The sequence below is a fragment of the Pogoniulus pusillus genome, chromosome 12, assembly GCF_015220805.1.
Source record: "Pogoniulus pusillus isolate bPogPus1 chromosome 12, bPogPus1.pri, whole genome shotgun sequence".
In the NCBI taxonomy this organism is placed as follows: Eukaryota; Metazoa; Chordata; class Aves; order Piciformes; family Lybiidae; genus Pogoniulus; species Pogoniulus pusillus.
In genome coordinates, this window is record NC_087275.1 from 16,552,446 (window position 1) to 16,575,690 (window position 23,245).

Genomic DNA, 23,245 nt, shown 5'->3' on the forward strand with positions numbered 1-23,245 from the left:
TGCATGCTTTGAAGGAAGCAGAACAGCAATTCCTTCCATACTGCTGATTTGCAGGAGATTCGTGGTAATGGAGAATGTTGGATAAACAGATTTGAGCTGTACTAGGATAGGCCTGAGGTTAAGAGAGGAAGTGAAAGTACACAGCACAGGAAGGTCTTACTGGAAAGATATTAAAGACAATATTACAGTAACAAGATAGAAAAAGAGCCTCGGTCATTTGAATGGCACAACTGTATGAGCTTATGGGCTCTACATTTACTAGGTTTACTGCCTGGCTGCTAAAATTAAGTAGAAAATCAAACAAAGAACTCTTACTGTCAGTACCATATCCTTCCCCCTCTGGCATCCTTGCCAATACTGATGGTTTTGCCTGTCTTTCAATTAAATAACTTTAAATGGGTATTTAAGACTTTTAAGCATACTGCAGACAGTGCTCAATCTCAGCACAGTCAAAGATAGAAGGTAAATATAAAGATGACTGTCGGTAGGGGTTGTAGAAGAGAGGACTAATAAAGAACACCAGATTTTTTCCCCTTTAATTTCGTATGGTTAAAAAACAATAGCAACTAGGTTTGCCTGTAAACATTCCTGACGTTTGTAATTGAGGCAGTGCAGACAAGATTTGTATGTCAAGACTGCTTCTTTAGAAGCTGCTGATGGGAATAATCTGCTCGAGTGGATCCAAGAAAATACTCTGAAGTCACAGAAGCTTCTCAGACCATTTGTGCTGAGGTACAAAAGATCTTAAAGTTCTAGTTACAGAATTATTTGAAAAAGTATACACTAGTTTACTTCTCAAATAGATTGTTTCTTTGTCTTTCACAGGCTTCTTTTAGAAATCAGTAAATTCTGTGTCAGAACTGGATGACTTGTCTTTTTCGTGCTTGATTCTTCTGAACTATTTCCATAGAAACTTTGGCTTCATACAAAGGGATTGGCTCATCCAGCTGAGGCCTAAAATGGAACAATATGTTAGAAGTGTCTGGTCAGATAAACAGAAATATCGTGGGACTACTGCTATAGACTTTACTTTCACTATGTAAAATTTACTCCTTTCACTATGTAAACATTACTCCTTAAATAGATGTTTTATAGTTTTGCTGGGTTCACAGAATAAGGAAAGAGCCCTAAAGCAATGAGGAAACAGAAGGTAATTAAAAGACATCCTTCTTACAGGGAAGGGAAAAAAAATAAATCACAATTTCATAAAATGGTTGGTGGTGAGGCTTTTGCTCAGTATCAATGCAGTATCCTGCACTGAGAGAGAATCTTCTATTCCCAACTTATTATGGGAGTGTTTGTATCTAGTAGAGCTGTCATTCTTTTCAGAGGAGCATTAAACAGACCTATCATTTTTTCCAGCTAACACCATTTCTCAATCAGGCACTGCTGAGCAGACAGATATATGTATGCTCTTTCTCCATGAAGTAAAGAATGTGCTGACTGTTAAATTTTGACAGAACAGCACAATAGTGGGGTTGACCAAATTTTCTTGTGCTTAGCCTGCTATATTACAAACAGAAACAGGCCATAAACTGCTCCATAAAAATTATATGAGGCATCTTTCCCTGAGCATCCTACCATAAATTTGCAGCACAATCTTGGCAAGATTTTTCTACTTCTAATTATGAATTAAAAAAAGGAAAAATAATACTTCTCACCTGAAAACACCACTTGATAATTTCTCCATGATATCTTCTAAGATAGGTATCTAAGAGGACTGTCAAGGTAAGAATGTATCTACCGATATATCTTTTGATTTTCATGTTTGCTGGCAAGAGCCCTGTATTCATACAAAACCAGACAAAATTGAGGCAAAACAAAAATTTACCTTAATTCAAATCTTTAGGGCAGATTTATGCACTTGTGTGTATATCAAAACCTTTCCTGAAACAGTATGCAGAAATGAAATCAGGAAAAAAAGCATTTTGAAAAATAAAGCAAAAAGGTTAAGATTGACAAATGTAGCCCACATAAGACATTAGTCAATCAGAATGGCAGCTTCCTATTTTGTGCAGAATGAAGATGACAGACTTTGGTACCAGTTAGCCAGCCCTATTACTGAAGCATATGAAGTAAAAATCAAACTAAAAGTTTGGAATAATGCAGAGTCTAAGTTCTTGGAGCAGCGCTGAACATCTGTGAGAGATCTTTGGGTTAATGTCTAACATTCACGACAATGCAACAGATCAGGCTGTGTTTAGTCTTCATATGAAAATCAAAAAATAACATGGCTTCCTTCATTTTAAGAGCAATCTGGTTAATATTTGAAGCTCAAGCCACATCTTCACATGACATTAATTCCATATGCTCAAGAATTTCACAAAATACAGAGATTCCAAAAGCCAAGCAAAAACAAACCAGATTTTTCCTTTCCACTTTAAAGCCCGTTGTGATAAAACATACTGTTACTATTAAAGATACCCCAGGGGATGACAGAAGAAATCTTAACTGTTTAGTTACGTTACTTTTCATGTGGGTAACTGTTCAACAAAAATACCAAACTATAAATCCCATTCATGATTACCTGCATCCGATAAATATTTCCTTAGCATGCCTGACCTTGCCTAATCTACTCTGCAGTTTGGGGGAGGAGGGGAGGATTTCCTTGCAGCGCAGCTAGTTGTTTCATAAATATAATGACTTAATCCTCACCTGCCTCTGCTGTGCCACTAAACTGCAAAAGTGATTCAGCAGATCTCATAATCTGCAGTGCAGTAGAGAACAGGGAGGGTCCTTAAAGACATGAGGAGGCAAACCTCTAATTACTTGAGGTGATCCACTGATCATGCCATGCTAGTATAAAGTTTGGAGTCCAGCTGCCCAAGACCAAATGTAGGTAATGCAAATTAGGGGAGACATTTCTCTTTCTACACCCACATCTTTGCTCAACAGATTTTATGTATGTAATGTTGCAAATAAGGAAAAAAAGTTATGAAACCAAAATATGTGAACTTTTATATTTAAACTGATTGCATTAAGACTGACAAATGATTCATATACTGCCCAAAAGAATAACAACAACAAAATCCAAAATATCATGTGCATAACATAAAATCCTTATTGAAATAAAATCTTCAGTTAATTGGTTCAAGCTAGAACTGAAATACTGAATTTTATTCAGTGTTTCATATGTGTTTTCTATGTCAGCACTGCTTTTAAAGAAGCATGTAGAGATATATATTTAGAAGGAATTCAGAGAACAGCTTAAAACAGGAGTATGTGTTATGTTACAGTGTATGCTTAACTGTGCTGACCTTTAAGCCTATGGTTACATGACTGATGAGAAGAGAAACTTGGTTTCTTGGTTATATTTCTGTCCACCAATATTAGCAGTCAGTATTCAAAACAACCATCAAAAGGATATAGAGATACTTCCCTTGCTGTATATTGGACAAGTTCCATATCTCATCATTAAGAAAGGAGACTGTGGCTCCTTTGAGAAACAAGGAATGACTATCTGGAGGATCCAGCTTGAAGAAATTGAAGAAAAATGTTATTTAATTACACTTTTCTATAAGAAAATAAAGGCTAAGTAGTAATTTTATGTAGATGGTTTGAAAAAAAAACAAACAACAAAACCCCTCCCCTTGTCCATTCTTAACACTTAGCAAACTTTTCATATTTATAGCTTTAAAGGATACTTTTCTGTCTTGTTAAATATCTACAGACAAAGAAAACAGGCCTTTTAAAATTTGTCAGTATACCCAAGCCATTAATATAGCTTGCTATCATCTCAGAAAAAAACAGCTCCAAAATTGTCCCAAAGAAAAATGAAAACATTCATTATTCTCCCCATTAGATACTTGCTATTATCTGGATGTGAAAATTCAATTGAAAACCAATTTAACAGTGGGGAACATTTGCTCATGACAGAAGCTGACAGACACATCCATATATATACATGCACATATATGTAGTGCTGATAAATTCATTTGTGTGACAGTATCTTTACCTGAAGATTTTTTTCTGTTGTTATCCAGTGTCCCCCAACACCAAGCAGAGTAATGATCTCATGCTTATGAGGCAGCAACTGTGGTTTTGAAGTTGATTCATCTTCAGCACTATATAATCTCACTGGAGAGAATGCAGGAGGCAGAACAAATTCATTCAAACTCAAAAGCAAATTCTGTTCAGAAAGAAACGTCCATCTCTCTGAAAACCACATATCTTGGAATTCTTTATAGTCCTATGTCTTCAGATATGCATATATTGCAACTCACTCATATGAACACACACAATGAAAGACAGCTTCCTGGAACTCAATTGTGCTGTTAATCACATGAGAATATCTGAAGTAGAAGATTTAGGAAATGCAATATATATTTTTAACACACTTTAGTGGAATGCTAAGAAGTTCTTCTATTATTTTACCTAAAATTACTAACTTCAGAGTTTCCACATGTCAGACATGTTTTAGAATATAGGTTGACAGCACTTGAGATTAGAGCATAGCTTTTGTATTAAAAAAAAAGTGGCATAAACAACTATGTCACAGCTCTATCCCTTTAAACACATTTTTTTTTCTGCTCAGGTTTTGGGAGAGGAAAATTTCGGACAAATGTAGCAGATGACTGACAGTATCAGATGCTTCCACTAGAGGGTGATAAGAGCAGATCGTAAAGAGATCTAGCCTAAGGAGATCTACATACATAGAACTGCATGGGAACAAACAACTAATTGTAATCATTTGAGGCCATGCAGCCTCCATCTATATGACTTATAAATAATACTAACAAACCCCTCAAACTAATAGTTCTCTGAAGACCAGACTTTCATCAGTTACATACCTCCAGCATCTAGAACAATATCCACTCCCAGGCCACCTGTTTCTTCCAAGCAGCTTTCTGCTACATCTATCTTTCCATTTGACACATCTATCACTCGAGCTAAAAAGAGCAGTACCATTTGGTTAACTACAATAAAAATGTCAAGCTTAGGTTCAGAGCAGAACATAAAGTTTCTAACTTTTGAAAGTATTATAAGCAAGTTTGTAGCAAAGTCAAAATACTAGCCAGTTTTTGGGGTTTGTTTGTTTGGTTGGTTGGTTTTTTTACATTTCACAATAGAATGCAAGATCAACACCAAAAACTACACACTAGCTTAATGCAGAAGTAAAAGTCACAAGCCTTTTTAGGCCAGAAAGGATAAAGTAAGCCATGACAATTATCATAAATCCTTCTAAAAGTTCATTCTTTGCTATTCTTTTTCCAAAAGCGCCTTCAAAACCAGCAAGTTCTAGAGTTATTATAGCAATGTCATTGAAGCAAAAGAATGTGGACAAAAGATAAGGAGGTATCTTATTTTGTGCCTCCCAACTTTGAAATTATCTATCAAATAACCACAGCAGTAATGCTTTAGGAGAACTTTCCAAGTATAGCTGTCTTTCCTTACTCTACATAAACCACACCACTTCCTCTTGCTTCTACATCAGGAGAGGAAAATGAAAACTTATTCTGTCTTGCATGTAGCTGTCTCCCAGTGCAACTCAGAAGTAAACACGTGAAAATATAATAAACAGTCACGAGATGCTGACTTTTCATATCATTCCAGCAAGTTTTTTTTTCTCCCTTCTTTTAGTATCCATATTTTCTTTCAAATAATGCTTAGTTCTATTGTTACTTATCTTCAAGCATGGATAAATTTAGTAATCTATATTCTGCATGATGTTGGGTGGAAGCTGAGGCATAGGAAGTTTCATTTAACCAGGAAGAGGATTTTTTTCACTGTGAGGGTGGCAGAACACTAGACCACACTAGGGAGGATGTGGAGTCTCCCTCTCTGGAGATATTCAGAACCTGCCTGGACGTGTTCCTGTGTGAACTGATACAGGAGATCCTGCTCTGGCAGGGGCGTTGGACTAGATGATATTTCGAGGTCCCTTCCAGCCCCTGACATTCTATGATCCTGTGTTTTTTTAACCTCTAAATGGCTTTCTGGGTCATTAAGTAAATATTTAGATGAAAATATATATATATCTACTCTTGAAATACTTCTGAAAGTTCCTAATATATTTTCTTCTCATATATATATGTGATACCCTATTTATGTGGTAATAAAGATAAACAACAGAATCAGGAATAACTGGGGCAGAGAAGCAGCAGCTAAGATTTTCAGTTTTGTTTCATATTTATGAGGTAGAACAAACATCCAGAAACTAAACAGGTCAAAGACTTCTCCAAAAATTATGCTGGAAATAATGTCAGCTATATTTGGGGGCACAATTCCAGTGGGCAATGGATTAAACTCAAATTTGCAATGTGTACTTACCCACTAAAGGTTGCTGTATACCTTCCTGAATTTAATCACAGGGGATAGGAAGGAGGAAGAAGAAATATTACAAGAAACTGGTCATTAACAAGAATATTAAAAATTCAGGTAATGCTTTGGAGTTAAACAAAAAACAAAACCCAAACAAAAAAAAATCTGTTTATGTGTTTTGCTTGGGTTGATTTTTTTTGGTATGTTTGTCTGTTCTTCCTTCCAATTACATCCTCAGATGCATTCAATTATTAGGTCAACCTTTCAAAATTTTCACTGAAGACAAATTATCTGGCTAAAGAGAACACATATGGTCATAATTTAATAAAAGTGCCACATTAATTTAATACTGATAGTCACATTCCTTGAATGCAAATAAAACCTCAGAATATCCTGTTCTGATTAGTTTCTTCAGTCAGGAAGTTAAAAGCTTTTTCTTAACAAAGCAACTTGATGCACTATAAAGTTTCTGCAAAAAAGGTTTACTTTGAGAATAACACTGCTTTAATAGACTCAAATCCTGACTACCAAGGAGAAACACAACAGTTTAACCAGTGTGATTGTTTTCTGATTTCTGTTTAGCAAAAATGTGTAAAAAAAATCCCAAACATTTGTAAATGAGTTCAGTTTCTCCTTCCATGACTTGCACAGCTTCTAAAACAACATTATTATGACTGCCAAAAAGGCTTTAGTTTCCCTCTTTCACTGCTGGTGAGAAGTATAAATATCAGTATTCTACCTTGCTACCAGAGTTTACTTTCACACACTGTTTCACTGAAGACATGCAAAGACCCCATTCTGTTGGTCTAAATATGACTCCTTAAACATTAACAGGAATTTATGATTCCAGTGCCCAAAATATAATTCTTACAAAAAAACCCCAAAGAAACCCAAACCTCCCCAAAATCCCAGAATGTAAAACCAGTGCCTTTTTGCTTTCACACTTAAAAGTTTCTCTTTTTAATACTGCACCCAGGTCATATCTCTTTATTTGAAGTAAAATTGCAATTAATTTTTCTTCTTTAATGTTAATGTTCTACAAACATTTGCAAAACTGGTAACTCTTATTGTTGCAAAACGAGCATGTCAGATGTGCAACAGAAGTCATAGCCTTTTCACTGCAGAGAGGATTCCTTCAGCCATTTTAATAAAGCAGCTAGTTGTGCTATACACTGATAAACACAAACTGCTGCTCATTGACAGCTGATAGATCTTGCAAAATACAAAAACAAAAAAAACCCAAAAAAACACCACTAAGCAAACACAAAACTGAAAAAGCCTCCACCCAGAGTCATTAGAAGCCTGCTTAGATATAGTTAGCTATGCTTTAGTTACTTCAAGCATTTATTTTATATTAATATTCCTGTAGCTTAAAAGTGGCAGTAAATATGACAAGCAACTCAAAGCCCTACTTGTATGTACTGACAGGACTATAATAATAAAATCAATTGCAAAGTAATTTCTGAGCTAATAAAGTTTTCATATCATTAGTAAAATATACCCATAAAATACTACAAAGAAAAGTTTTAGGTATTTTGTATTTACTCTTTCACCCTGTAACACTTGGCATAACAAACCTTTACATACCAACAGCATTCACAAAACTGCTTTAAGTTCTGATCTCTAATCTTTACTCTTAGAGTAAAATAGACTTCTGAAATGTAAAAAAGCAAAAAAACCACATTTGTTGCTGTTGTTTTGTTTTTGCAAAGTAACAGGGAAAAATCTTAAGAAATAAGTCTGCTAGGTCTTAAAAGAAGCATTCCCAACACAGAACTTTGCAGTTTCCTGTTGAAGATCATTAAGGCCAGACAGCAAAGGTGTCTCTCTCTGTACTCTTGTGTAACAGCTCCAGCACAGTACTCACTCCACTTCCTGCTGCATTATCAGCTCTCCAAATACTTCTAAATACTCAGTAGGCTGGCAGTGAATCACTCCCACATGCTGCAGATGTGTGGGAACACGCAGCCTGAGAATGCACATGCACACCATGTTGTCTCTGTGCTTCCACTGCCAGTTCTGTCCTCCAGAGTCAGAAAGAAATTGACAAGAATTCATTCCGTTTCTAAAGAGCAGCTTTCTGGCTTATTTCATCCCTCTGCTAGCTTACTATGCATGAGCCAGCAGGAAGAACAGAAGGACAATAATATGTGCACCTGCATGTCAGCAACACCTGGTTTTAGTAGGTCACTAAGAGCAAGAGAGAAGATTTGAAAACTGCTCTAGTTCTCGATTTGGAAAGACAACATTGTTAACAATATTATCATGGTTAAACAACAAATGAGTCAGGCAGGGACAGTTAACCTTGAAATGATCTTCCTACTCACATCTCATCCAAACCCATATATATATTTGGATTTATTTTAGATGTGATAACTGACTACAAAATGCTTTCCCCACAAAGGCATTCTTGCAGAGACACAGCTACTTTTATATATACTTCCTTAAACGACAACAAAAATCACACGGAAAAAAACCTGGTGATTATTCCGTGTCAGTCTTTGCATTCTGAGGAGGGAATCATTATTATGAGCTAGTTTAACTTTTTGTTCACTGTATAGCTAAGTTCGTGGACTACCATAAGACTGGAATTGCAGTGTCATCCTTCATTTTAAAGCTGGCTGAATAAATATTCTACTGTACTCCCACTGTGCAGCTCGGAAATAAGAAAAAAGCTTGTTCATGGAAGATGCTAGTAGCTTCTATGTGGCTGATGGTCCAAATAGTCCTGTTACTTTGAGGGAACACCCCCACCCCCCAGCTGAAGTGTCAGGGAGAAGAAATGGAAGAAGTCATAGATTATTATTTCTAAAGCAAAACTTCTTCATCAAATAGGAAAATGCAGAGCCGTTAAATGTTCAGCTATGATTATAGAATCATAGAATTGTTTGGGTTGGAAAAGATCTCTTAAGATACAGTCCAACAGTACTTGAAATTGAGCTGCCACATAGCTTGATAAAATACTATTAGTAGTAATTTGAGTCTGATGAATACTTTATCTCAAGTATATGATTACATCTGAACTCTGTCTCAGGTACCTAGATTACACACTATGATACTGGTGATTCAGTAATGCTTTTTTCATGTTCACAAGCAGCAATTTTATAGAATGAAAAGACTTCTTGAGTAGTTAGGCTAGCAGCCAGCACTCAAGCACTACTGTGTGAGATGGAAAGTACTGACAATCATTACAATGTAAATGAAGACTAAAGATGCCATTAAATACACCTAAACCAGAAATTAAATACCTATGGAGTACAGATTAAAATTTAAAACTGTTTAATGAGATAGTTTAGTAACTTGCATTTCAGTTTTCAGCTACTGAAAAAACCTCCAGACTAAAAAGAAAAAAAAATATTTTGAGGCAGTCTTTAGTGTAAGTTTTAGCACTGAAGAATATAACTTACCTACAGGAGGTCTAAGCCTCTCCAGGTACTGCTTATCTTCAAGACTGTATGCAGTAGAGATTACCTTAGCTCCTCTGTGCTGTGCTAACTGAATAGCTATTGTACCAAATGGCTGCAGAAGAAAAAATGCAGATGAATTTACCTACAGCAACAACTTGATGCTGGTTAAGAAAAATTACATTTCAGAGGACGTTCAGGTGAAGTCAGGAGGGTATCCACAAATCAACTTACTCTGCCATAAAACACATCTGAACCAAGAATTTGAATTTTAACAGATATGCTTTTGTTCTAAGTGAGGCCAAAAAAGTCTTTTCATTGACTGGGAAGCCCCGAATAAACTTTCAGTAAGTAACTAGTTCTATTCTTCAACAAAATAGCTCAGATTCTACTTTAAGGAATGAAATACAGTAACTGCAACTGTAACTTGCAGCTTTGGGCTTGCTTGCTTGTTGGAGGAAGGAAGGGCTATCAAGGAGAAGTCCCAGCCACGTTTACATTAATGAATCTTGGCTGAGGCAAGCTCCACATCTTCCTTAGCCATAAAGATTGCAGTAATGCAAATTAAATTATTTATATCTAAAAGAAGGTAAAGAGAAGTAGTGGGAAATGAATGAAGAAAAAAATTAAGGCACTTTCCTCCAGTTATACCTGATGGCCTAAGGTAAAACTATGTCAATACGAAGCACCAGAACAGAACTACCTCTCTTCACTTCCCACACAACATGTAAGGACTGTATTCTTGGCTCAGTCCCTTATGTGGGAGGGCCCTTTCTATTAATGCATTAAGCTAAGGATGCTGCCAGGAATGAAATACAAGGCTCAATAAATTTAATATGTTGTAAGAAATCCAATTGTTCTGGTGATAAGACAGTTATTTATGGCAGAGGTAATCTTTCTGTTCTGCAATTGTAATTATTGCACAGTTGTTACCTACACTTGCTCCATCCATCACAAGTACAGTTTTTCCAGGAGACACTTGGGAAAGGTAGTGTAAAGCTGTGTATGCTCGGACACCATCACGAACAGTCCCAGCTGCTTCCACCCAGCAAACCTTTTCTGGTTTTTGAACTAAATTTGGGGTGAAGGGAAAGAAACAGAAAAAAAAGCAATAACTTCCTGACATTTCACTCAGATTTTTTTTATAGACTCCATCAATTTCTAAAACATGGAAGAAAATTACAAATTATGATCTATCTCAGAAAGAGAATATTCTTATGTTGAGGCTTGTGGCAGTGTGAGGTCAACTACATGGACTAAAAATGGAAAACTCAGTTGTTATTCCAACAATATTCTACACAGCTCTTGTGAGCAAGTTCAGATACTGTATTTGAACAGAGAAACAGAAAGAAACACACTTCCTACCATAGTTCCTGACAGAAATAATCTGAGGTCTCTTTTTCACAAAGAGGATTCAGATGTAGAGAACATACAATTCAAGTGCCAACCCATGAGTTCCTAATTTTGCCTCTCTATAGGTTAGAGTCTCTGTCCTCATCTGGAGTACTGTGTCCAGTTCTGGTCTCCTTGTTTCAAGAAGAGCAAGCAACTGCTTGACAGGATACAGTAAAGGAATATGAAGATTATTAGGGGATTAGACTATCTCTCTTATGAAGAAAGGCTGAGGGAGTTTGGGCTTTTTAGCCTGGAGAACTGAAGACTGAGGGGGATGTTATCAATGTATATAAATATTTAAAGGGTGGCTGTCAGGAGGATGGGGCCAGTTTCAGTGGAGCTCAGTGACAGGACTAGAGGTAACAGGCATGAACTTGAGCATAGGAAATTCCATCCAAACATGAGGATGAACTTCTTTGCTTTGAGGGTAATAGAGCACTGGAACAGGCTGGCCAGACAGGTGGTGGAATTTCCAACTCTGAATTTGTTCAAAACCTGTCTGGACGCAGACCTGTCCAACCTGCTTTAGGTGAACCTGCTCTGGCAGGGAGGTTGGACTAGATGGTCTCCATAGGTTCCTTTCAAACCCTATCATTCTATGATGCTATGTGATTTCATAATCCATTTCTATAAGCAGCTTCTACAGGTTACAAAACATTGCAAAAGAGATGAAGGTCAAGATATTATTATTTGTCATTTCTGTTTTCTGTTGTCTCTACCTACCAGATGCTTTAGAATTTTCTCATTCTATCCACATGCTTAGAAGTTGAGGGAGTTAATGTTACTGAAGTACTCTATTGTCTGGAAATCACAAATTCAAACACCATTTTTGATGTAAGCTATTTACATGATTTAGCAGAGACCTTAACACTAAGCTAGATTATTATAGTCCAGCTGAGAGTCTAGTGTAGAACTGAACAAAGTAAGCACGATCCTCTTCAGGCAGACTGGAAAGCAGAAAAAATGGAAAAGTTTGGTCCCTCCCTTTAAGTCTAAGAAATGGCAATTTAATCTGAATCAGAGAAGCTGTAAAACAGCATCAACAGTGAGATCACCTAGGATCATTTATCAGTGCGCTGGAAAAGATTTCCAGGCATCATCACCAGGACCACCATTCTGTGCACCAATTCATACTACTTAGCACAGAATAAGCTACTTCAAGTAATATAAAAGTTGGAAATACTTTCTGCCTGTAGCTGCAGTAAGTAGTGGTAAGGCAGCACAGGCTTGTAGATTTCATTTTGCCTGATCTGTACTTTTAAGTGTTAGAAAGAAGAAACTCTATTTTTTCATCTCCAGGAGCCCATGGTTTATTTTGGAAAAACTGTCATAGCTGGCCAGGAAGATATTATCTTCAAACAACTCAGCATAAATAGTATTTGTATGCTTCTCCTGTATTTAAAAAATAACAAACAACAAAACACCAGCCAAACCAACATGGAGAGAATAATTTATGCAGTAAAAGTAGGGTTTTGGCTTTCATGTCAACAAATTTGAAGGAGTCACCTCATAACTACACGAGTTGAATTCGTGGACAGTCAAAGACACAAACTATTTTATGTATAAATGTCACTTGCTCAAGTTGACTCAACAATCTCAGATACAGCACAGTTATCCCCAAATTTAGTATTCTAAACATTTAAAGCACTTCATGCCCAAAAAGGGGAAATGGGAAACTCGCAGTAATTGAAAATAATGTTCCAATACTTGTCTTTCTCTGATCCTCATGCCCCCAAAAGTTTTTCTTTCCAGTTTCTACTTTGCTAATTTTATCCCATCTGTCAGTCTGGTCACAAGTGATATTCCTATATTGAGTCAAAGTGAGGAAAAACCAAAATTTCTCCTTAATTAATTTTGTGCCAAATGACGTGAGGACAAAGTAGAAAGACAATGAATCAACATAAAGAAAAGTTAGAAGGAGGGGAAAAAATAAAAACAAAAAAAAAGAAGCAGCAATATTCTGTGGTTTGAGCAAAATATTAACCCTTTCAACAGTGATATCAAAGTAAAAGCCCTTGAAAGTACATAGTATACAAAGCTTCTGTGAATAGGTGGAGTTGACTGAATGCTGATACACAGAACAAGTTTGCCAAGAGGTTCAAGTTAATTAGTATCCTATTAGAAAAGCTAAACTGCAGTCTAAAGATACAGTAAATGCAAATATTACCAAAATAAATGAACTACATACCCAAATAATGTTCATGAACTAGAATAACTTCGCAAACACCAGACTCTTCAGAATCCAGGGGTAAAATTCCTGAAAACACAATTGAACACAGAACTTTAATTTGAAACAAGCATACCTAATAACCAAACCATGCTCCTACTGAAATTGCTAGTTCCACTTTGTGGTTCAGCCACCCTTCTCAGATTTATGAGAGGTTATGAAAACTTGGGAATATAGCAGCCTGTAATCAATGTGGGCACAGGTAAAGGTGCTCAAAACAGCATTTTGGGGTTGTGGAGAGAAAGAATGGGGACACTACTGAGTGATTTTTACTTGTGGCATGGTTATTTTTCATCAGGTTGTGGGAACCAAGGAAGGGAGTCAGCTAGAGTGCATCCGTGTGTACCCTTGATGCAAGATTAAGGTTAGAAACATAGTAAACTGGTATGCTTGCCTTGAATAACATTTGTATAGAAGCATAGTAAATTTAGAACAAAAAAATGGAAGTAGTCTGTGCCAAGATAGCCAACAACTCATTGGTATCCAATAAAACTGGTAAAACCAGTATTTTACCCAATCTCTGTATTCCGTAACTTGTAGAGTTACCACAGTTTGTAGAATAGCATATAAAAGACTGCTGCTATAACAAGAAACAGCTTTGGTTTCAACTACTATATCCACATATTCTTGTGTCACTGTTACTTTGTCTGTCACTGATATACACAGTGACATCAGGTTATGTCTAAACTCACTTCACACTGCCTTCACTCTGATGATTGATCCTGTTTGTATTCTGGACCATAGCTAATACAGAAGAAAAACTGAGCTCTTGGCACAGACCAAGCCACAGTACAGATACCACTAACTCTTCTATCCTGATGGCTGTACATGTATTGTTAGCAATAGCAGCAAAAAGGGACAGAAAGAAGCAGAGGAAGAAAAAGCAATAGTGCAGACCTTTTAAAAAGCTGGAGTAGAAATGAGGAACTGAAGGGGAAAAAAAAAGATGAAGCCACTCATGCAAGACTGAGAAAGCAACACAAAACAGGCAGAAATAAAACAAAACAAACACCACTCCCTCCCCCCCCCAAAAAACCCACACAAACAAAAAAAAGCATCCTGGTTCTAACAGAGGTTTTTAACTCTACTGGTCAAAGGATGCTGATGAACAGCAGGTTCTGGCATCTGATTAGTCTTCTGAACATATGTATACTCTGTCTTTGGTAAAAACAGTATTATCTTTTCTCTCCAACCAAATCTTACACTCTACTTTGACCAGAGCAAAGGCTTTGGCTTAAAATCCACAGCAAATTTGGCTGCTATTTCCAGTCTTTCACAATTCTCATCTGCAGATGTCTCAAGGCTTTATCTACAAAATAACAATAAAAAGTCTAAAGTAGCAACTATGATGCAACTAGGAAATAATGCAAGAAGAAGAAGAAACTCACAACAGCTTGTTACAACATCACTATCAGTTCTGTCTTACTTTCCTAACTTTAGTCATGCTCTAATTCTTTAATTTAGCATACAAAATATAAAGACGTATCAAAGAATGTCCTTATCCTAAAGCATTACTCAGATTGAGAACACAATATTATATTTCAAGTGTTAAGAAAAATTCCCTTATATTAAATTAAAATAAGCTTTAGCAGCCAAACCAGTTTGCATCCTGACATCTTACTATAGAAAAAGCAACACACAGAATGAAGACGTTTGTTTCTGAACTTTTGCATTTGTCAAGAAAAATATCACATTAACTCCTAACACTCAAGACAGCCTCCAAGGAGTCACTGTACACTGCTGTCTATTCATATTGATTTCAGGCTCTCTAAAACCACTCACAAAACCATGACCATTATACTGAGGGAAGGACAGAAGACATCTTAAAGAACTGCACCCTCTAGTATACCTCATAATGCTTAGAGAAGTTCCAACATAGACATGTATACCTTTATTTGATATATGTTACACACATCAAGCACTTGATACAAGTACAAAATCAGATTTTTCACCATACTTGTCTGAAATACTCCACGTAACACAGGGCTTGCATGCACTGACTACTTAGGTACTGCGTAACAAGGTACATGGAAGAACTGACATGCAAACTAAGTAATTGTCAGTACATCTAAGCAGGTACATTTGTATTTAGGTTTATGTTTCCAAGTATTTGTGGCCATTTTAAATCTCAGAATACTTTTCCTGCACTTATTTTAATGAGGAACATGACATAATTGACTGCTAAAGGATTCTGAGAGCAACAAATAAACCAGACTAATTTTGAAAAGAAACCAAGAATGTATCTGAAAAGATTTCAGCCAGCGTGAAGTTTCACTACTGTATTTCTCTTAACCAAATGAATGATTACATGTAAGGGAATACACTATATAACAAAGGAAATATTATTTGGAAGATTAAAGATGGATCAGAGTAACTTTAAAAGCAAGAAATAGTTCTTGGTATAATTTTAGGTATAGACGAATGGTTTAACACAACAAATACTTCCAGAAAGCACAGTACTATTCTTACATGAAAAATGCAGATTCATAAGTAAGGACCACACTAGCATATTATTACTGTTAAACACAGTAAGAGTATATACCAGGACTATACTCTTTGACTGAAGGATTGGCTTTTTGTAAAATTCAAGTAGGAATGTTTTTCTGGCAATTGTGTATTTTGGGACAGTTCGATGTTAAACACGCAAGTAGCTCAACAATTTGTCAAGAGCTCATTTTCTTTTAAATCTCCTCATTCATTAACTATGTATAACCTCATAGGAATAGTAACTTGGAAGTGTGTTTATTAGGAAAGATTTACCATTATGGTGATATGTCACTCCTATATTTTGTCTTTATGGCATCTGTACTGTACGCTTAAGGTCGAACAGCTGTTTGAAAATGCATGCTGCAAGTTTTCAGTAAAGTTGGTTTTGCTTCAAAATAAGCTAAAAATATTTAACATTGTATTTGTCACCTTCCTTTTTCTATAGATGTAATTTGGGCTTTTCTGTACCTGTATTCACAAACATTCAGCATTCAAGAATAAATAAAAACTACCAAAAGCAGAAGTCTCAGAGAAAAGGAATCTGCCTCTTTCATCACCCAAGCAAGACTGCATTCCCTTAACATCAAATTTACTCTGAAGTACCTCAGCTCATAGAAACTACTTACTCTATATTTGAATTCATCCTAATTCACAACCCCTCCACCAACCCTCCTGCAGTCACTTAGAATGTTACTTAGACCTCCCTACTGATGTACATTCAGAGCTGTTGTGGGTTTTTTTGTTTTTCCAACTACATACTGAAGATGTATTCCTTCAGCTACAACAGAATGTGACTGAAACAAAAGGACTGTATTTAAATATGCAACAGATGCAATATAGGTCAGTAAGATATTTAACCAAGTGAGTAATACTGGTCACAATAATTATATTACTCATAGTTCAAAGTTTATCTATATGCAAGATCAGAAAATGCCTGGTCATAACTGTTCAACTTAATTAAACAAATACAAGCCACTTCTGAACCCCATAAAATGAAATATTAATTTCATTTACTGTAAGGATTATACCTTCTGTGGCCAATAAAGAACAATAATCACATGTCTTATTCCATTAGATTTAAGCTAATAATATAAAAGATCTGCCAAAGTTATACCAGGAAAAGAAAAGCCCCCAACACCACCTGTGTAGTTTTTGACCCCAAGTCTCTTTTAAGCAACAAACAAAATAAGTAGAGTGATTACTGCTTGTCTTTCCGATTGGTTTATCTGACAATAATGTCACAGCAGGATCATAAAGCTTGGACTCCCTGTGGTTGTCAGAGGGGAAACAAGTCTGCTTTGAAGAACTCTAATGTGCAGTAAAAACGAAGATTCTGGAAAACTAGCATCTTGGTCAGTGTTTCCTTTTAAACGTGGTGTTGTATGCAGCAAAACACCTCAATATGTGCATTGCTTTTAGCAAATCAGAAAACTGAGTAGAAAGAACTGATGAACCTACTTGCATGTTTAAAAAAGGACCACTCTTGATTTCTTTACTCAAACAGGAATTGATGTCACTTAAAAGAAACTGAACAGTATTCAGTATGTTTGAAGATTTTAATAACTAGCAGTTAGGTGTATTTTCATATCATCCTCGAAAAGGCAAGAAGCATAAGCAAAGACATTGTAACATCCACAGAAATCAATAAATATGTATTAATTTCATGAAGACAGTGTTATAAATACAAATAATTGTGTATATATTTTGATTATTGTATTTAGAGCACTCATTCTAATTGGGTGCAGGTGTATAATGTTAGAGATTTGGTGAATGCAGCAGGACTATGACAGATTACATTAGCTGTGGACTTCAATTTCCATTCTTACAATCAGAACACATCCAGAATAGAAATCTTCTAGTATAGAATTCTAATCTGTAAGAATTTATTCATGTGACACTAGTTTATTCTCTGAAAATATATCTCTAATTGTAGCTTTAGCAATGATTATAACTTCAGCCGTTCATTACAAAAAGATTACTAATTATGTTAATTGATAAGGCAAATAAGCATTAACTTACCTACCACTTCATCATCTGGCTGAAAAAAGGTCACCTTTCTTCCAACTCAAAAAGGAAATATGAAAAAAGAGGAAACAAGGCATTAAGATAAATGTTTATAGCAGGAACTGAACATGCATTTGAAACAGTACTTCACAAACCAAAAAAGTACACCCTGATAGTGATTTTTTTTCCCCATTAAGTGTGCACATACCAAATGCAGATGTTTAATTCACTTAGCTTTGGCACCCCATCCACAAACGTTACATGCAAGTACATACACGTATATGTTTTCGAAAGACCCAAGCTTTAAACTACACATCAAAGGTGAATGTGTCGTTGAAGCACTGCTGAAATTCCTGAATGTTGTTTTGCTTTCGCTATGAACAAGTGATATTTACAGATTAATTAAACATTGTTACAGCATGTGCAGGTAATATCTTAAGATCTCATTAAATTTGATGTAGAATGTTTCCATGCATTTTTGTTCTTTAAAAGTCTGAACAGGTATGCAGGAATTACAGGTCAGTTCCTTTTCTTACTTCCATTTCAGTATCAGTTATTGACTTAGGGAAAACCTCATTACGCAAGCAAATAGTTCCTGCTATTAAAGGTGTACCACACAGATGGTATTTATTTTTTCTGGATAACGAGACCTTAAGTTGTACTCCAGACTCTCCCAAGGCAATTATACTCACCTTCCAATACAACCCCAGAAATTTCTCGACCAACTGGTAGAAGCTCCTTGTCCAATTTAATTTCTGAGAGAAGCTAAATGAAAATAATGGTTACAGCATTCTTACTAAAGCTCAAAATCTGCATATATATTATCATCTTACAGTGTTTGGTATTCACAGTAAGAAAGGTGGACCATTACAAAGAATGTTATCTGGGTTAAAAAAAGGTACACACATCCCTCATTTCATACTAAAACATTTGCACTGATTTTCTGTATTTAAATTTAGCAGCACATTAAAGAAAACAACCAACCAAACAAAAGAAAGATAAAAACAGAGTTATTACCAGGCAAGCAAAACTGACTTAGAGTCAGTATGCAGAGGATGATAAAAGAGATTTACTGTAACAGAATTCACAAATGATAGCTGATCTTCCTCCATAAATTAGGAACCAGATTACAGGTGCCTTTTGTTTAAAGAGATATGCAAGAATACCACATTAATCCTGTGGCCTCTTTCTCAGCAGTAAACAGCTGTATCCTCAGATGGCGTAAATGGAATTGTGCCTATTATCAGCCAAAGCCCTAGCTTAGATCTTCAACAGAAACCATAAACAACTCTAGCTTTTATAAATAAACATAAGCAAATACCTTTGTATCTATCCAGCTCAGTGCACAGGCTCTAACTTGTACTTTCACATCGTTGTCTCGTGGAGGAGGAAGGTTTTCCTGGGACAAATTTACAGATGTTATGTTATACAACGCAGTGTGAAATGTGCTCTTGAAAACACTTTTTCACACTGCCTTTGTTTTAAATTGTGTTGTAGATAGAATATAATTTTTGTCAATTTAAAGAAAACTGATATCTCAACAGATTTACAATGTCATTTAGAGTATGTATATATATTAGACCTTAGTAAGCCTTAGCAGACACTGGCATTTTTCTGGAGTTTTGGTGTGTGGTTTTCTTTGTTTGTTGGTTTGTTTATTTTCTGCACAGTAAGTATCAAATCCTTACCTGAAAAATTTAGTATGTAATTAACTTACTAGTGTCTAACAAACAGAAGGGTGCAAATCTTTAATATTAACTCTATATTGCAAGAGCAATGGAGAATTTTCAGAGAATTTTCACATGAATGTCTGACAGACTTACTGAGGCAAATATTCAGGTAGTCCACATGATGTCCAAGAAACAGACTTAATATGAATTGGTGTTAAAACACACAAATCATAAGTACCTTACATACAAAAGTGATCTACTAATGAAGCCTTCTCTTATTTAAATTTTTATTTTTAAAAGTGATTACTGAAACTATTTTAAGTAGTTTGGTACTGCTGTTTCTAAGTGTTTAATAAGACAAGTTGAATTCTGGACTGCTGCCTCCCCTAACTGTAGAGTCAGTCCAGGTACTGGCAGCAAAATGATATATTTCCAAGTTACATTGTAGTCTGCAAGGTAGATGTTTGTTTGAATCAAAACACAAAGTTGAAAGGTACTGGAGAGTTTTGTTTCTACTTTTGAAGTTAAGATACATTCTTAAGTGTTTAAGTGATTTAAAAAAGAAACCTCTACCCAAGAAACAGCTGTTGCTTTTCTCCTAGGGTTAGCAACATAACATTAACGGTAACTTCTGTACAAGGAATGCTGAGCTGATCTTTTCCTCACCCCACCTCAATTAAACACACGCTGTTCCTTCAAAATTGCAGGGCATTTTGCCAGTCAGACTGACCCCAGCTCCTCAAACAAACCAAAGTGGGTTCTCTGTTTCACAAAACAAAAAAGTTGTTACTTGCTGAACCATACGAGTGCTGCATCTCTGATTTAAAAACAAAATGAAACAAAACCCCACAACAGAAATGAAAGAGGTAGAATCTAAGGGATTTATGTAGTATATGTAAATACAAGACTGTGTTGTCTTTTGAAACTATCCTTTTGGCATGCACAGTTCAATGAACATAAGCGCTGTTACGACACACACAGTAAAATTGCTTTCCCTTCCAAAATAATACAAGTTTTCAGAAAAAAAAAGACAATGAAATGTTTGTGCTGTTCCTGTCTTCATAATTTAAGTATGTCATTATTAGGAATTGATTGGGCAAAACATAAGAAAGTTTTGCTATGGAAACTCTTCATCCAACTTACTGCCTTCCTTATTTACCTTTCAGTGCATTAAGGTCTCCTAAGACAACTTTTTCCTCAGTTCCTGTCTGAATAGATTTAAATAGATAAGTAGGCAGACAGAGTCTGTGCACCAGAGTGCAGTTTCAAGATCTGCTTTAGCTTTTACCTAAGACTGCACCAGAGCTGTCTGGCTCACCTGTTGCCAGCATCTACATATTCTCATTCCCCTCCTAGCTAGCAATCACGGAACCAACACAATCATATGAACCAGTCTGTAGCAGATGACTATTTTTCACCTGGATAAGTAGGCTGATCTCATCTTACTTAATAGCTGCATGACTCCTAAGACTATTACAAGAAGGAGAACAAACCTTTTCAGCAAAAGCACAACTTTACAATTTGTTTAAGTAGATCTAAGATGCCTCCATGAATATGTGCCTTGGTTGTATCAAATTCACCTATCTCGTTTTATCTTTCTCTTCATGTAGTTGGTTAGATGTGCATCACTGCTGAGACTTTGCAGTAGCTCAAGCAAGATTCTCACCAGTATTATACTGTTCCATTTTAATACTACGTGGCTCATAGGTATCTATATTACACAGGTATCTATAGTAATTTATCTTGCACCTAGAAAAGATTTGAGATCACAAGTTCACAGCATCAAAATGGTGTAAGCATTTTCCTACTGTTCAGAGACCCCTAATGCATCTACATACTCAATGAGATCCTATGTTATCCATGTGCCACAAGCTCATGTATACACTTACATAATGCAAGTTTACATTGAACTGACAAAGACTCTTTAGAGAAGTTTCATCAAAATTTGACAGAAAAGTAGTTGTCTTGTTCCTTTAAGTTGCAAGAAAACAGGCAGCTAAACAAAGAAGACTTACCAACATCTCTGAGAAAAAGACTGAACTGCAATCTCAGTTTTCAGTAACAGCAAAGAACTCACAAGATGAAAGAATAACTGTAGAAATGCTCTAAAAGTGATACATTTCTAAAGCTGTATTTCTAATTATTTTTGGTAACCGTAACATCCAATGAGATGTGAATCCATATGAAGTCAGGGTTCACTTGTTATGCCTGCAGTTTCTTTTTCTAAAAAATATAGAGACACCAAAACTGCAGAGAGAAATCTGTCATGGCAAAATATATCTCCTCTACTTTTATTTACTTGTCTGTATGTGCATCCGTTAAACCAGCTATTTCTTTTTAAATCTACAAAAGACTTAGGTGTTCGATTCTCCCGTGGCATTCAGCTACACTCTTTTTCCACTGAATGATTAATAGTGCTGTTATGATCAGAACTCACTCTTTCCTGGAAGACAAATGTCATTTCCTCTTCGCGTGAATTCTGCTGACAATACAAGGCCTTCATAGTGATCTGAAAAAAAGACACAACCACCAAACTATAACACATGTTCAAACAACATCAGGGCAAAGGGCGACATAACCAATGCAGGAATAAAAGGAACCTTACATAGGCATTCGCTAAAAATCTAAGCTTGGCTTATGTTGTCCTCAGCAATCAAAACCGTTAAAAAAACCCATGCCCCTCAAATGACAGAAAAAAAATATGCGGCTATTATACTGCTCCTGACAGCCAGCACTAACATCTTAGGAGACACACGAGGTTGAAAGGACGGCCCTGAAACGCAGAGCAGCGCCGCAGCTGGAGCCCGGCACAAGCCCGATCAGCCGGGCTCTCATCGCACTCTGACCCCGGTACCCAAGCGTTCCCCGAAGAGGAGCTGCCATGCTGCGGCCGCTTCCGTTAGTGCCACCATGCCACCGCTGCGCTTTAACACACCGGAGAGCCGCTCAGCGAGGAGGGAGTGACCAATTCCTCTCCAGTGCCTGCCTCTGCCTCCGCGCCGTGACACCCACGGCGCCGCAGCAGCCTTTCAGCGGCCGCCAAGGACCACGCGCGGAGGAAATATGAACAGAGGTGACATCAAACCAAGGGACTCCAATCCCACCTAAGGTCACCAGAGGGAAGAGGCGCCGGGAGCGGGGACGACGCACCAGCGGCCCGCAGGAAGCGTAGCTGTCTGTTGCTATGGCAGACCGCTGTTTCCGCCGCGCTGCCACCTCGTCCCTCCAGCGAGCGCGGACACCACGGCACGCCCCGCTCCCAACCCCGACATCCTGAGAGGCCCCACGTGAACTCATGATTGGTCTTGGCGACTGCCACTCGGAATGACAGAGGAGGCAGGAGTGGTTAGAGTGGTTGTCTCTCACCATAAGAGAGAAGGCGGGAGCCAGCATCCCTTATCCCCCACCAACCCGCCCACGACAGGAGGGAGACTACGCAGACCAGCAGGCTGTGCGGTGCCGCCCAGTGGGCTACAGCGTCCGGCGTGCAGCGCCCAGTGGCTGCCCTGTGTGACCTCCCAAATGCGGGACCGGCAACTGAGGCGCTGCCAGAGACGGGAGGAGAGTGTCCTTTCGCTTTGCATTACCCTTGTGCAGAATCAAGGGGGCCACCTGCCCCGCAGGCTGAGGGGGGGGCGGGAGCTCAGACGCCCCCTCCCCCAGCTCGGCTCCCCGCAGGCTGACCCCTCGGGGTAAGAGCAGCCTGGCAGGGGCCGGATTGGCTGGAGGAGGCTGGGTCCCCGCGGCGCTCCCGGTCTCTGATTGGAGGCGCGCTCCTGCCCGTCGCGCGGGGGGCG

General features: G+C 37.3%; 1 protein-coding gene across 5 annotated transcripts; it reads right to left on the reverse strand.

Annotated features, from left to right (window-relative positions):
- Window positions 1–514: 514 nt before the first annotated feature.
- On the reverse strand, window positions 515–23,183 carry CRYZL1 (crystallin zeta like 1). 5 transcript variants are annotated; one of them, XM_064152476.1, is made up of 13 exons: window positions 23,036–23,183; window positions 21,886–21,957; window positions 19,100–19,177; window positions 18,471–18,543; window positions 17,794–17,838; window positions 13,249–13,317; window positions 10,603–10,736; window positions 9,669–9,780; window positions 4,791–4,889; window positions 3,956–4,077; window positions 3,368–3,473; window positions 1,662–1,707; window positions 515–954 (listed from the first exon to the last, which is right to left on the reverse strand). In XM_064152476.1, the coding sequence occupies exons 2-13, from the start codon at window positions 21,949–21,951 to the stop codon at window positions 855–857; spliced, it is 1,050 nt and encodes a 349-aa protein (XP_064008546.1). In that variant the 5' UTR covers window positions 21,952–21,957; window positions 23,036–23,183; the 3' UTR covers window positions 515–854. The 5 variants fall into 5 exon arrangements, with proteins under 5 accessions (XP_064008546.1, XP_064008544.1, XP_064008545.1 ...); XM_064152474.1 differs by lacking the exon at window positions 23,036–23,183 and adding an exon at window positions 22,553–22,728; XM_064152475.1 differs by lacking the exon at window positions 23,036–23,183 and adding an exon at window positions 22,384–22,531.
- Window positions 23,184–23,245: the final 62 nt, after the last annotated feature.

Bases quoted from the DNA above. Each gene is read 5' to 3' on its own strand.
- CRYZL1 (XM_064152476.1), bottom strand. From the start codon at position 21,951: ATGAAGGCCTTGTATTGTCAGCAGAATTCACGCGAAGAGGAAATGACA. The intron at 18,544-19,099 runs GTATTTGCTTAT...ATTTTCATTTAG, and splicing joins TGAGCTGGATAGATACAAAG to CTTCTCTCAGAAATTAAATT. The intron at 4,890-9,668 runs GTAAGTTATATT...TGCTCTTTTTAG, and splicing joins GAGGCTTAGACCTCCTGTAG to CTCGAGTGATAGATGTGTCA.